The sequence below is a fragment of the Macrosteles quadrilineatus genome, unplaced genomic scaffold, assembly GCF_028750875.1.
Source record: "Macrosteles quadrilineatus isolate MER2022 unplaced genomic scaffold, UCM_ALF_1.0 Scaffold_9__3_contigs__length_116548681, whole genome shotgun sequence".
NCBI lineage: Eukaryota > Metazoa > Arthropoda > Insecta > Hemiptera > Cicadellidae > Macrosteles > Macrosteles quadrilineatus.
The window spans coordinates 65,452,301-65,467,783 of NW_026542602.1; the positions used below are offsets into that span (position 1 = coordinate 65,452,301).

A 15,483-nucleotide genomic window follows, 5' to 3' on the forward strand; every position below is an offset into this window, starting at 1 on the left:
GAGTTGGTAGTAGTGAGTGTTTGTCACCTTCACCTTAGTCACTGTCACTGTCAGTGTCAGTTGTCAGTTTAGTGTTTGTTCTTTGTTGTTCTGTTTGTTTGTTGTTTGAGGTTAAGGTTGATAAAATAGCTTGTTCAATATACCCACTTACCTACATTAATTTGATCATAAGGCATACTCTTGGCTTAGTTGCAACGATGATTTAACAATATTATTGAGTTTACCGAATTTTCTCACTTAAATTTCTTAATATGGCTGGTGCTAAACGCAACAAGAAAGATTCAGGTAGGGCTGGTGTTGTAACCCATAGTAACTTAGTTAAGCTACCTTTCTAGGCTATGAGTAACTTATTTAATTATGTTGACCTTTTTACCGGTAATAACTTATTGCAGGCCAAGTGTGCTTAATCTCTGGCTGGAATTTCAACTCATCTCCATGAATAACTTAAATGTTTAAGTAGGCAGTAAGCCTGTAAGGGCGGATAGAGAGAGAGAGAGAGAGAATCTTTATTGTACAATATTCAAGATGAATTTGTGAGTTTTCAAATAGACAAAATTTAATTCTTACATTAATTTTACAAATAAAATATTGATGAAAGGTCGTCGTTTGTGGGTGTGGAACCAATTATGCTGGCGGCATTTCCTTTCTGTATGGCCATGGCAATTCGTTGTATTAAGTGGCTCCTTGCTTTATGGTCGCCTGTTTTTTCTATTAGCTTGCAGCCTATTTGATTTACCCAGTTCTTGCCTTCCTTGCACCATGGCCCAGCAGTTTCCACACCCAGGACGATTAATTGGTATCCTTTTGATGTAATATTAGAGTATTTTGTATGTTTTCTCTGGGTGGCCATTTCAGCTGCTGCTCCGGATTGCTTTTTTGTTTGATTTATATAACTTACTGCGTAAGTATCAGAGCAAGTGAAATCCCAGATTAGACATTGGCCCTTGCTCCAGGGGATGATTGTGGCTCCATCTGGCCGCTTCCCATCATTTCGGTCAAGACCTGTGGGTTCCAGTTGGGCTGGGATGTCAGCACACACCAAAGCTTTTTTTATCAGATTGTTAACTTCAGCGTGTTGGAAAAATCATCCAGAACTGTTGATACAGGATAACGGGTGTAAACCTCTCTTGTCTACGATTTCACCACAGACACTGAAATTCTCGGCAGAGATTACAACCTAATCTAAGTCCAATACTGATTTGGAAGCTTTTGTCATCCATAAACATACCAATGTTTTTTGATGGAAAGGCATGTAACCATGCTCCAGACTCTTTTTCTTTGATGGCATTCATTCTTGCTAAATCTTGAACGTTTTCGAATAATATTCAAGATTAACAATGGAGTCAGAATACATATAATAAAATGAAACCTAAGATCTTAATTTACATTTCAAAGTTCTGCCTGTCCATGAATTTACTCATTTTGTAAAATGGATGCAGGAATAGGTAGCCATTCGGAGAGTCTTCTCTTGAACATATTAGGGGAGGTTCTCTTCAATTCGATAGGCAAGGCGTTAAAAGGTTTAGCTCCAGTATAAGATGGCTTCAGGTGGAATCACAGCGTGTGATGTACCTGGTAAGTTGAAGTCCTGAGCATTTCTCGTATTGTGATCGTGGTTGTTGAAATTTCGTTGCAGGGTCTTGGAGACAGCAAAGCAGATCACTTCAAGCAGATAGCTGTTGATCACAGTTTGAATCCTTAATTCTTTAAAGGGTCTTCTGCAGCTTTCTTCATTTTCGAGATTAGCCAGCACTCGGACAGCACTCTTTTGAACAACAAGGACGCGCTTTAAGTTGTTAAATGATGCAGCACCCCAAGGAACAATTCCATACCACAAGTGGCACTCAAAGAGAGAGGTGTAAGCTATCTTGACGGCTTCATCAGAGCTGATATGCTTCAATCTTCTGATGGCGAATTTTGCGCTATTTAACTTGTTGAATAATTCATCAACATGATCAGTCCATAACAATGATTTGTCAATCACTAGGCCTAGGTGTTTTGTAGCGTCCACTCGATCGATATTAGGAAGCTGTGACACATCCGCTTTCAATCTGCCCAGAGTAAGCTGTTTTGTCTTTGCTTCATTGAAGACAAGGTCATTCTTATTACAATACTCCATAGCCATGTTAACAGCAATGAAGGACTGGATTTCTAGATCTTCCTTATTTTTATGGGCTGTAACGAGAACTGTGTCGTCTGCATACATAATTGCATTGCAGTAAGGACCAGTGTAAGAAGGCAAGTTTTAATAGCTGAGTTGTTATACAGTAATAGTGCTCGCATTACAATCAAATTTCGGTTATCGCAGCAAATTATTTGTCAATTGTCAAGCAGATGTTCTTGTGAGTTCTATTACTGTTGTTTTAGGATTTTATTAGGTAGGCCTACTGAATTCAATGTTCCTGGGAAGTGTGTTATTAAGTACAAATGGTGTAGGCCTGTGGTTGCGGTTTTGGAGGAACAATAAGTCTATTGTTTATTGTACTAACATTGTTTTTAATATATTGTTGGTTTACCTAAGTTCATATATTTCCAGATCGTAAATGGAAGAGAAGGAAGAAGGATGAAGAAGAAGACTCGACCAATGTTGACGACCCTGGTGAAGGCAATGAAGAGGGTGAGTTTTATAATCACTATCAGTGATCTAAGTTATAGCCTAGATTGACAACGAGTCGTCGTTGTTTTTCAGCATTTTTTCTTTCAGACCTTCTTAAATTTATTTGATCAAAATCCTCTTACATCATTCCTTTTATTTTTCAAAATACTCATGAAATTTGATTCTAAATAGGTACCAAATCTTGTGGTTTTCAAATTTAAACAAGAATATTGTATTTTGTAATATAAGTTAGATTCCAGTTAGGCTAACTACCTTGCTTAGCATAGTAGATCTACTTTATAAAATTTACCTGGCCTAAAAGTTCCTCAACAGCACATTTTATGTGTACCGTATCTGTAAAAATGTTAAAAGACTATAAAAATCTGTAGATTTTAATTGTTGTGTGTGATAGAGGTTAGAAAATGTTTACAAGAAAGTTTTGAGGTACAATATTAGAGACTTATAGGTTAGGCTAACATCATTAATCTTGAAACGTAAATCTAGTGTACCAGTACCCTACAATATAGAGATTTACAATACTATCTTTAATCGTGTCATTATGCTGAACAGAGTTTGTTCCTGGGGCGGCTACTAAAAATGCGGAAACAGCTGATCAAGGGGTGAAAGAAGATGAGTTTGGAGCCAAAGACTATCGTGCTCAGATGTCGCTCAAGCCGGACCACGGTTCTCGTCCACTTTGGGTGGTGAGTAGTAGCCTACGGTAGTGATAGTCAAAACCAGAAATCACAAATCTCATAATCTGAATGTGGATCTTTTGTACTTGCCTGGTTAATATTACACAACAAATAATATTTATTTTTGTTATTGTTTAAGTTAAGAATTATTTAATGCATGTTATTTATTAGAGTAACGATCAGACAATCAACAATCAGAGTAACAATAATTAACAATCAGATTCGCCTATTGGGTCTGATGATGATTGGAGTGTCCAATCAAAATCGATCACCACTTACCATCTTTTTTGTATATTTACCGTCTTGTGAGTAACAGTATAAGCGTAAATATATGTTTTAAGTGTTATAAGACGTTTCTTTATTTACTTTCTGTTATTTATTGTCATATTTATTGAAGATAATGTTTTCAAGTTTTTGTTAAAACTAGTTTATTTGAGGCTTTTATTTTATTTTTTGTTGTCTTTGGAAGGTAGAGTAGAAGTGGAAACAATAGTGAAATCAGACCTTAACCAGAAACAAGGAAAACAAAATTTGTCATAAGGGCTGACTACGGACAGTAAAATTGGAAAATTGAAATCCTATGTAACTTAGTTCAGTTTTGATGTGTAACTTGTGGATGGTTTACCTGTAGTTGGCAAAGTTCACCGAGATAGCTGTCCTAGTTTTAAAAGTGAAAAATATTATTTTGTGAGTTCTAACAAACAGTTTAGATGTTTGCTATAGTTTGCCTCTGAAAAATATCAGCTATATTTTGCCTATATATGTCTTGTTGAAGGAAGTTTTGAACTAGGGCCTATTCAGTTTTGAGAACAGAAGAATTATATTTTGTTTTTAAATATTATCTAAAAACAATATCATTTAGTTCATGTTTAGTTAGGACTACTATTATTTAAATTGTAGGTTAATTTACAGCATTTTCCCTCCTCTCCCTTTAAAAAAAATATATATCATTTAGTTCATGTTTAGTTAGGAATACTATTATTTGAATTGTAGGAAAATTTACAGAGATGCATGATAGTAATTGGTAGGAAAGTTTATTCTTAAAAAAAAAAAAAAAAAAATACCTTCCACTATGGTCGATTTCCTCAGCATTTAAAAGTTGTTTACGAAAGAGTTAAGCATCCTCCAAATTTATAGTGATAAGAAAATACCCAGTTCGAGATTTACTTTCTACAAATAAATCTACAATTTTGTCAATTTTACTGGATTGATTTTGTTGATTAATGTGTCCATGGAAAGCTTGATTTGTGTAGATTTGAAAATATTATGAAAGTTTGATTTAATTACAGACTTAATTATGATTTATTTTATTTAGATTTATTTTATTAGGCATATATTACGTACTATTTTTCTAGAGACCATTGTATTAGACCAAGACTGTTGCTAGTAGTTTATAGGTTAAATAGTTTTATGAGAGAACTTTAATGTATATTCATCCATCTAATCTTATGACAAATGATTTGAGTAGTAACATAGTGATATCCTTTGCAGGCACCCAACGGTCACATATTCTTGGAATCTTTTTCGCCAGTCTACAAACACGCTCATGATTTCCTCATTGCGATATCAGAACCTGTATGCCGTCCAGAACACATTCATGAGGTGGGTCAGAGTGACATTTATCTAAAGTATTTATTAAATTAGTATTATCAGTCCGAAACTGCTAAATATATAAGGTGTATGCTTGAGTACAAAACTGTAGGGGTAGGCTAATTAAACAAAATATGCTCATTGCAAATCCTGTACAAACTAGGTACTGGTAATGGAGTTTTTTATTGAATTTAAGTTTTGAGTTTAGTTCTGAATATTTTACATTTAAATCATTGAATTAAAAATTTGATAGCAATGACTATTTTTAATTATTTCTACTTTTTGTCTTAAGACGGTAGAAGCTCATGTTTTTAAATTGTTTGTTCCAGTACAAGCTCACCGCATATTCACTGTATGCTGCAGTCTCAGTGGGGTTGGAAACTCATGATATCATTGAGTACCTTAAGCGCCTCAGCAAAACTACAGTGCCTGATGGAATTGTGGAGTTTATTAAACTTTGTACACTCTCCTATGGAAAGGTATCAACCCAAATATTTATAAAGTAGACAACTTTGCAGATAAACCAGGAGTTATCATGTAGCGGAAAATATTGTTTCAGTACTCATCTTTATACTTGCCTTAAATTTTACACTCTTGGTGTGCCGGGTTAATCCAATTTAATTTGTTGCTGTCACATTTTCAAAAGCAGTTAACACAGTTTTAAACGTATTTAAATACAGGATTGATTTTGTAACCCTAATGTCAGTTTAGCCTTGCTGGTTACATTCATTGTGACAATATTTTTAAAACATTTATTTGGCAGTTTTACCTAATCTAGACATTTTAAATTAAGATTAATGGTGGCAAAACATTTTCATTTGTGTTATTGTCAGACTTATATTTCTATCATGGTATTTCATAAACATGTCTACTACGAAAAGTTAAGATATAGTCCTTTTCACATTCCACTTATAAAAATGAACAATCGTTTTTCCATTCTGCCAAATCAGCGTATACTTCTTCAAGCCAACCTTTGAATAGTTTTATATTTTTATTTTACTCATTGTTGCTGACTAATGATTGAGACTGGATAACTTTCCTGTCATACTTCAGACAGTTACTTCCTAGAACTGTACATATTTACCACTCTTTACTTTGAAGTTATCTTTTAACCACCGTAATTTTTCACCCTTAGGTGAAACTAGTGCTGAAGCACAACCGATATTTTGTGGAGTCACCGTTTCCTGAGGTGCTACAGAAGCTACTCAAGGACCCAGTGATACAGGAGTGTCGTCTGCGACGGGCTGTTGACAAAGAGAAAGATACAACACTGATACCTCAGCCACTGGAGAACAAGGGTCTGCCTTTGGTGAGGATATTTGTGATTAACCACCTGTTCTGGCCATTCTTGATAAGATATAGAGTAGGGTCATCCGACCTAAACCAATACAGCATGGTCAAATAAGGGGGAAGTTAAGTTAACAAGAAAAATAAAGAAAAAATACATTGTTGAAATATAACAAATTATTAAATTAATCTTTGTTGTCGAATCTGTTGAAGCCTCCAAGTATTTACATTTTGAACCAATATCATTTAAATAAATTAAAATTACCAAACAAGTAAAATGCCTCAAATGTAATAATAAAATAAGATAAAACGATTGACTACTTAACTACAAGTCTTTTGTTCACACTGCAACTAAGATTTTAGGGGCAGCAGAGTGGTATGCAGATAAGAGAAGTTAACATAAACAATCAGAAAGTTTAGAGTGTAGACAAAGGCAATAAAAAGTGTTGCCATTACGGTTAGTCTAATCACACTGAAATGCACGTAATTCCATGGTACCTACTCAAGGATAACTGAGAATCATAACTAAAACTCTGTTGTATGTTTAAAGGCTCCATTAAAAATAAGGCTATCGAAGATGCGCAATCTTAACATGATGACAAATAATGAATTTAAATAAAGTGGAAATTTTTAAAGATATTAGTAGTAAACACAAAATTCCGTCAAATGTCACTTCTAGGTTATCTATGTTAAACGTAAAAGTTAAAACCACCTAAAATAATATTCCTTGCCTTTCATGTGTAATAGCGGCTGTATTTTGTTGTTATATTTATGAATTAAATTTTGAGTTGTAATTTATTGTGATGAGCTACCATAAATTAAACATAACCTGTTTTGTCCTTTTAGAATCCTTAGTCAAAGAAATCACTAAAATAATGTTTGTCATCTCATTATGTGCAGTATGCAAAATTATTAGGTACTTTATGTGACCCATTACCATTTACATTCCTCCAAGTTAAGATAGATCTTGTAAATACTCACTACAAGCTATTACATTAGGCCTATCATGGTGTTTCTTGTTTTTTCACACCCCTCTCTAGTGTGGTAATTTAGAAAGTCTTTAAAGGAGAAGAAGTTTGTGATTAGACCAATTGTTTTATTTTCTCTGTTTCAGTTTCGAAGTAGTCAGCCTGTCCAGACTGAACTTCCGGCTGTGACCGAGGAAGAAGTCAAGGAAGCGGTTCCTGAAGATATTACAGACTTTTACGACAAAATGGATAAGGCAGATGAAGACGAAGATGAGGAATCTAGTCTTAAAACTGTTTCATTTGAAGTGAATCAGGTAAATAGTATTCCTACATAAATAGTGTATTTACTAATTAACCTTTTTTTAATGGATTGTTTTTTTTCTGAAGAAGCACACAGGCCTACTAAATTCAAACACCCTTGGAAGGCTAAAATGATGAGTTAAATGTTTTGTGAAAAGTTGGGCACTGCTAGTTCCTTTTTTTTTAGGTGTAATGTAATCCATTCCTTCCCTCAAAGAAGGAACCAAGTACCTAAATTTAAATTTTCCTAACAGTAACACTGATGCTTTAGTTAAACTAACAAAAATTAAGTGAAGCTACTCAAATCATTATGGGTAAAGCAAGATGCAATATAAAAAATGTTCAGGGTACAGACAACTCTTGAAATTCAATGCCATTCAATAAGACTGGTCCTAGTGAGTGTCAATAATTCTTCCATAATAAGTTCCTAAGCCAAGTGACTTTTTTCTTCAACAAAAACTTAACTTCAAGAGTGTAGTGTTTTTGCACTCTTTTTTTTGCAAATGTTTAAAAAAATCCTCACTTAGTATGATAGGCTATTGCATCACTGTCCTCGCAATGTTTGTAATATACTTTCATTGACTTCTTCTTATTGTATATTTTGAATTTCAGGAAAAAATAGAAGTGATACAGAAACGTTGCATTGAATTGGAACATCCTTTGTTAGCGGAATATGATTTTCGCAATGATACGGTCAACCCTGATATCAAGTAAGTCTTACCAAAAAAGATCAAAGTAATTTAATAAGTTCAAGATTGTGGGCAATCCTATCTAGGTCTTTCCAATTAATTATAAACATGTGGTTGTCAATGTATGTGTTAGTTTTAAGTGAAGGCAAAACTACTGTACCAACTGGGTTGAAATTGTGCATCAAGGTAGGTCATCGAACCTAGCCATCGAAATGGCCTATTCATGTCCTTAAAAGCCCTTCAGATTACACCCTGAAGACATCCAAATGGGAAACTCAAAGTTTTACCTGTTGTAATCCCCATAACAAAAACCAATCACCAATTATAAAGGTTGAAAAAAAATTGATTATTAGGGTCAGGCTAAAACATAAATTGGTAGTAATTTTATTAATTTAAAACTGAAACTTGATAATACAAAACCAAACCAAGTGTTATAACATAAGTATTATGTACTTGTCACCAACTATCCTTTTTTGTGTAACCTATTTAATTTGTAATATCGTTTTCCTTGTTCTCAGCATTGATCTGAAGCCCTCAGCAGTCTTGCGACCTTACCAGGAGAAAAGTCTGCGTAAAATGTTTGGAAACGGACGTGCAAGATCAGGCGTCATTGTCCTACCTTGTGGTAAGTTATTTGTAAAGTGAAATCCAATATTCTAGCATAAAACAATAGTAGGCCTAATATGTAGTATGTAGAGAACTGTTGGAAGGAAATTAGTAACCAACCGATTTAAAATCAGGGAAAACTAGACTTCAAAAATTTAGCCTAGACTCCAAAAGTAATTTTTATTATTAGCTTATTTAAAGATTTTCAACCCTTCCAATGCCTTATCAGTTTAGTTTTACATTTTTAGGTAGAGCTATTTAATAGGGAGTTTCTTTTAGTTCAATCAGCTTAAACCTATTAAAATCAAGTGACCAGGGGCTTAACAAAACTAAAAAAGAATATAACCTTCATCAATGGTATTTCTGAGAATTCCTACTCCAAGCAATATTTTCGCATTGTTTTGTTTTTTGACATTTTATTGCCACTAGGCTTTAAATTTCTTAGAAAAGCTTAAGTTGAAAAATATTCCATTAGTGGTTTAATGGTACATCATTTTTAATACATGTGACTACTGACAAAAATGTGTTAGATTGTAGGTTAGGAAGTGTTTGTGGCTGATCTTAATGCAATTTTCTAATCAGGTGCGGGCAAGAGTCTGGTAGGTGTAACGGCTTGCTGTACTGTACGAAAGCGAGCCCTGGTTTTGTGCAATTCAGGTGTCTCCGTGGAACAATGGAAACAACAGTTTAAAATGTGGTCGACTGGTAGGTGTAAAGTTTCCATAACTTAAAAGTATTAAGTAATCTCCGTCTACATTGCCGTAACATATTTTTCTGATCAGTTGGCTGTAAAGTTTAGACAAGTATGTTTTTGGAGTGACTGATCTAGTTGTTAGAGTGTGGAACTTTTATCCCAGCGACCCTTTTTCAAAATGTGCCTAGCCTCACTAATTGGTAGGTAGCTTTGCGCAAATGTTATGACTGGTACCACAAAAAACGTACTACTATAACCCAGAATGCCAACCGCATGGTAAAAAGCATTAAGCGGTTTGAGAGAGCTTTGCCTGTCAATCCGTAGGCAGCGCCACCAGCGTTGCTATGCTATTGCATGGCAACGCTAGTGGCGCTGCCTACGGATTGACAGGCAAAGCTCTCTCAAACCGCTTAATGCTTTTTACCATGCGGTTGGCATTCTGGGTTATAGTAGTATGTTTTCTGTGCTGGTACTCAGATCTATCTTAAAGTGTAGGTCCGGATCCATAAAACAATCAAATCAGGTATCTGAGGAGAGAATAACTTAAGTAGTATAAGGGAACTCCTGCCACTAAAAGTCATAGGATTATTATTTGTGATTTTGTCTTTTGTAACCTTTGTACTAATGGTAATGTAAACCTCTCTACTGAGGATGTGTGTACAGGTTAACTGACGTCAACCTCTCCTAGTGTAATGTAGTAAAGCCTCGTTCACACGGTACGAGTTTACACGCCACTCGCCAGCGTGTAAGGAGTTGGCGAGTGTGCTTGTACTCGTTCACACGGAGCTTGTCCACTCGCCAACTCGCAGACAAGTAGAAAGACACCGGCGAGTCGGCGAGTGCGCTTGTAGTCACTCACACGATACTTTTTCCACTCGCTCAGTAGCTGGCTTGAACCAAATCCTCCAACATCTTTGAGTAACATGCGCACAAGCACAAGCAACTGTGTTCACACTGGGCTTTTACACGCCTACTCGCTCAAAAGCTGGCGAGTTGGCGTGTAAAGTAACGGCAGCGTCAACTTTTTTCAGAGATTTTTTACAAGCAGCTTTTGAGCGAGTATGTCGTTCACACTGAGCTATTTTACTAGCTGCGTGTAAAAAAGCCGACGCGTAGCTTGTAAACTCGCCCCGTGTGAACGGAGCTTAAGAGAAATTTTTACTACTTCAAAACAGCTGTTTCAATATAAATAACTAACAGCAATAAATGTCTTGTTTTGCTGGGATAAAATTTTTTAATTTTTAGTCCTGTATATAGCCTTAGTATTTTTTATATCAATGCAATATGGTAAAAAAAGTTTACGAAGAAACATCTTAAATGAAATTTAACTTTTACACCAATAAAATCGCCATTTTATTATTTCCAGCTGATGACAGCATGATTTGCCGCTTCACGTCTGAAGCCAAAGACAAGCCGATGGGTTGCGGTATCCTGGTCACTACTTACTCCATGATTACTCACACACAGAAACGCTCCTGGGAGGCTGACCAGACCATGAAATGGCTTCAGGAACAAGAGTGGGGAATTATGGTCTTAGATGGTAATAAGTCAAACGCTAACTCTTTGTTAATGTTTATTTTAATCGTTTTTAAGATTTTTTGTTGTTGATGGTTGAAAATTACAAATGATCAATTTAGGAAGTGAGAAAAGTGGTTTACCATCTAAATATTTTCGGTTGAAGTAAATTAGATTAATTTATGCAACAAATTTAGCACTGTTTAGTATAGTTGCCCTTGTGAGTGTGGTTTTTTTAGTTGTTGAAGCAAGAGATTTTCTATCCTCGACACTCCGGCTCAAATTTCACTTAGGCTATCTCAAGTGACAATTTGGTATGTAGTAATTAATAATGTAGTAACCTGAGAGACCCAGAGATTCTGTGTTCACCTTTAGCTCTAGATCCACGTAATCAAACAAAAAAAAGGAATATGTTTCGCAATCAAAGGTAACTTTGCCGTGGTGGACTTTCTCCACTAAAAACCATTTGATAAAATCAATGATTTGAGTAGTACATCATCTGAGGAATAACGTAAGAATAAAATATTCTTATGTTTCATGATCACTCACATAAGATTATGCAAACTGATTTTCCCTACAGAGGTACACACAATCCCAGCCAAGATGTTTCGTCGAGTGTTGACCATCGTCCAGTCACACTGTAAACTCGGACTCACGGCCACACTGCTGCGGGAGGATGACAAGATTGCAGACCTCAACTTCCTCATCGGCCCTAAGCTGTACGAGGCCAACTGGCTGGAGCTGCAGAAGAAGGGGTTCATCGCGAGGGTGCAGTGTGCGGAGGTGTGGTGTCCGATGACACCCGAGTTCTACAGGGAGTATCTTGTGTGTCGGACCAGCAAGAAACTGGTAGGTAGTATTTCAAAGCTTGGTAATTTATATAAAGCTAAGAAGGATCTGAAGTTTTGAGAAAACAATTAGCTGCACACCAGTATCAACCAGCAGTGGGAAGACCAGCTTGCATTGGACAAGGGGGTGAAGAATCGCCTTATCTTTTCTGCGTTCTCTTCCCGTGGCTCGCTTGGGCAGAACAACTAGTTAATTATAAGCTTTTAAAATCAAGAATTTGGTAATTATGAGATAGGTGAAAGAAATTCAAGATTACAGTCAATAGGCCTAATGTCAATAATTGCATAGTAAGTATAGAAATTACTTTTGATTAAACTAAAAGTTATTATATCAAGCTGATACTAGTAATAAACCTAAAGCATTATAAACAAAATAGGGGGTGTTGTGTTCCAGCTGTTGTATGTGATGAACCCCAACAAGTTCCGAGCATGTCAGTTCCTAGTGAGGTATCACGAGCGGAGGGGTGACAAAACAATCGTCTTCTCCGACAACGTGTTTGCCCTCAAGCATTACGCCATCAAGATGAACAAACCTTACATCTATGGGCCAACTTCACAGGTAACAGGCTTATACTTGATAATTCACATCCTCATTCCTTATTCTTGTGACTTTTGTAATGGTACTGGAGGAGTAGGGTTTTAATTCACCAAAGTCTTGACTGCTGATGCTAAATACTTGTACAATTTTCAAATTGTCGCAGCCATAAAACCTAACTCCTTTGTATAGCTCTGAGGCAGATGGTTAATATACCTAATGTTGTCTTAAAATGTAACATGTGTTAAAACCAGTTACAGCTGGAAACATTAAAGACACTTTCATCATCACTTAGTAGAAAAGGCGAGTTTACAATATTACTGGGCCAATGTTTTATCACCAGCTTAAGCAGATAATTTTAGCTGTAGTATCTTGATTAAAATCATTTTTTATGTTATGGTCCACAGATTTTCTATTACTAATTGAAATATCTCCCCTTAGGGTGAAAGGATTCAGATTCTTCAGAATTTCAAGTTCAACCCAAAGGTGAACACAATATTCGTCAGCAAAGTGGCCGATACCTCGTTTGACTTGCCAGAAGCAAATGTGCTTATACAGATCTCATCTCACGGAGGTTCTCGAAGGCAAGAAGCACAGCGACTCGGCAGAATTCTTAGAGCAAAGAAAGGTTAGTGACTACTCTTTTCGGTTACTGTACAGTAGTTTCTTGTTTGTACAAAAATCAAAGTTCAAACATCTAGTTTAAAGTCTTAAATTTGTAACTTTAGTGAGGAACAAAAGAATAACTAAGCTACCTGTACATTTTTTAGGATTTTTTGAGAGGATAGCAGGCTTACCTGAATGGGAAAGAGTCCAAACTGGCACAGGAAACACAAAACAAAACTTTACACTATATACACAATACACTATATACACTATTGTGTATATAGTGTAAAGTTTTGTTTTGTGTTTCCTGTGCCAGTTTGGACTCTTTCCCATTCAGGTAAGCCTGCTATCCTCTCAAAAAATCCTAAAAAATCTAGGCCCTTGTGCTCTATGCTACACCCTACCTGTACATTTCTGTTTTTAAGCATTTTGATTTTGCCTTTGTGAGATTGATTGTGAAATTTGTACCAGCTAACATTTTAGCCAGTATTTGAAGTCTAGACAGAAGAAATGGCTTCAGATTTGGCTCGGCATACGTCCTTAATGGTTTCAATTTTGTCAAATGAGGACAATTTTCTATATTAAGCCTTTAGGAGGAAAAAGTTGCCAAGGTAATATTTTTTTTACTTTCCTAAATAAAAGTTTTGCTTTATGTATTCACAATCTCTGTGATGGGTGGTTTCAGGTGCAATCGCAGAGGAATACAACGCCTTCTTCTATACTCTAGTGTCTCAGGACACTCTGGAGATGGGCTACTCTCGCAAGAGACAACGGTTCCTTGTCAACCAGGGATACAGCTACAAAGTCATCACCAAGCTGGCTGGAATGGATGAGGTATGTATCGGTTGAATTTGCCAACTAGGTTTTAAATTGTCTTGACAGAATAATCAAGATATTCTAACAGATGTTTGAAATATTAATTACCTTGTTTTAATTGGGATGTATTATTACATCCTAGTCTCCTCCAACCATCTTTACCTTCTGTAGTCTTGACTGTTCCTCCACACTTATTGACGTTTGTCCATTCTTGGTGATATTGTACCATCTTATTTTTTGCCTACCTCGGAGATAATTTCATAAGGAGATTATAAACATCTCCTTCAGTCTTTTGTATTCTACAATACGTGGTCCAGCCAAGTAGCCAGTCTTACTTATTAATGTATTGACATCAGTCTCGTGGTATAGGATGCTTAATTCTAAATTTTTACTGAAAATCCTTCTCCTTTGTCCTTTTCTGAACCAAATATTTTACTAAGGATTTTTTGTTTAAATACATTAAGGTGCACTTAATTTTCCTTAAAAAAGACAGTTCTCGATTTTGTAAAATGACACAGCGGGTTTTGTCTAATTTTATTTCTGTATACTGTGATAACAGTAGTTTTGATGTTACCCAAGTACTTGCTTATTGACATTGAATACCTATAATCTTTGACTGAGTCAGGGAAGGTCTTACATGTCTTCAAATCTGAAGGTTGCCGGTTTCATTGCAATCCAAGCGAGATCGTTTCCAGATCTAGGTGACATTTTTCACTAAACAAAAGCTACCAACAAATGCAAATGCACAAAACTGAAAACAAATGCTATCCAACAAAAAGTCTATGTAAAACAGTAACAAAACCAGGGTTTGGACTGTTCCCTTCATAGACGTAAAATAAATATCACAGGCGTAGACATACTCAGTTGCCTTAGGTATGATACGAGGGAAATTGAACTTAAGTGACCAGATCCAATTCCAATTTTGTTGAAAAGGTGTTGATTTCCATATCTCCAAATGGAAATTATGGAATTTTACTAATTACTTATTTTTAATAACCAAACATAATGGTTGACTCATGTTAACATTGTAGAGTAGAGATACTATTGATTAGGCCTATAGAGAACTTGTTCAAAATACATTTTATAAATTTTTGCTTTGTAAACTTATTGGAGTAAACATTTAAATCCAACTTTTAGTGATATTTTAATAATCTACAGGAGCCTGACATGCTTTACAAGACGAGAGAGGAGCAAGGCCAGTTACTGCAGCAGGTGTTGGCCGCTAGTGAGACGGACGCTGATGAGGAGAGAGTGCCGGGGGAGGGAGGAAGAGCAGTACCAGGGGGAGCCGGCACCTCCCGGCGGTCTGGCACTCTGGCCAGTATGTCTGGCGCAGACGACGCCGTGTACATGGAGTACCGTCGCCAGTACCTGGCCAATATCAAACACCCGTTGTTCAAAAAGTTCCGAGGCTAGCCTATATGTTGTTAATAAATGTATTTATTTACAATTCTTCTATATTTTCACCCACCAATTTTGCAGATGGATTTAAAAATCATAAGGAAATTCTAATGGTTCAAAAGAGTAACTTGAATTGTACTAGAATTTCTGAAATGTTACGTCAGAAACCTACAATGAGGTATGATACTTCCTCCCCCCTACACCATCGCTCTAATGTCACGTGCCATAATGTTCTGCGCAGCACAATAAAAAGCCGTACATTGTGTGGCACAAGTTTTTGTTTAGAAATTATTATGTTTTTAAATTTTAACCTTAAAATGAGTTTATCCAAAGACAG

The 15,483-nt window shown here is 35.9% G+C and overlaps 1 protein-coding gene across 1 annotated transcript; it reads left to right on the top strand.

The window, feature by feature from the left end:
- Positions 1-85: 85 nt before the first annotated feature.
- Positions 86-15,186, top strand: LOC129002439 (general transcription and DNA repair factor IIH helicase subunit XPB). The gene is made up of 16 exons (XM_054430239.1): positions 86-285; positions 2,537-2,617; positions 3,167-3,300; positions 4,783-4,893; positions 5,211-5,360; positions 6,017-6,190; positions 7,283-7,450; positions 8,049-8,146; positions 8,644-8,750; positions 9,314-9,436; positions 10,792-10,965; positions 11,521-11,789; positions 12,183-12,347; positions 12,765-12,951; positions 13,615-13,763; positions 14,904-15,186. The coding sequence occupies exons 1-16, from the start codon at positions 252-254 to the stop codon at positions 15,159-15,161; spliced, it is 2,382 nt and encodes a 793-aa protein (XP_054286214.1). The 5' UTR covers positions 86-251; the 3' UTR covers positions 15,162-15,186.
- Positions 15,187-15,483: the final 297 nt, after the last annotated feature.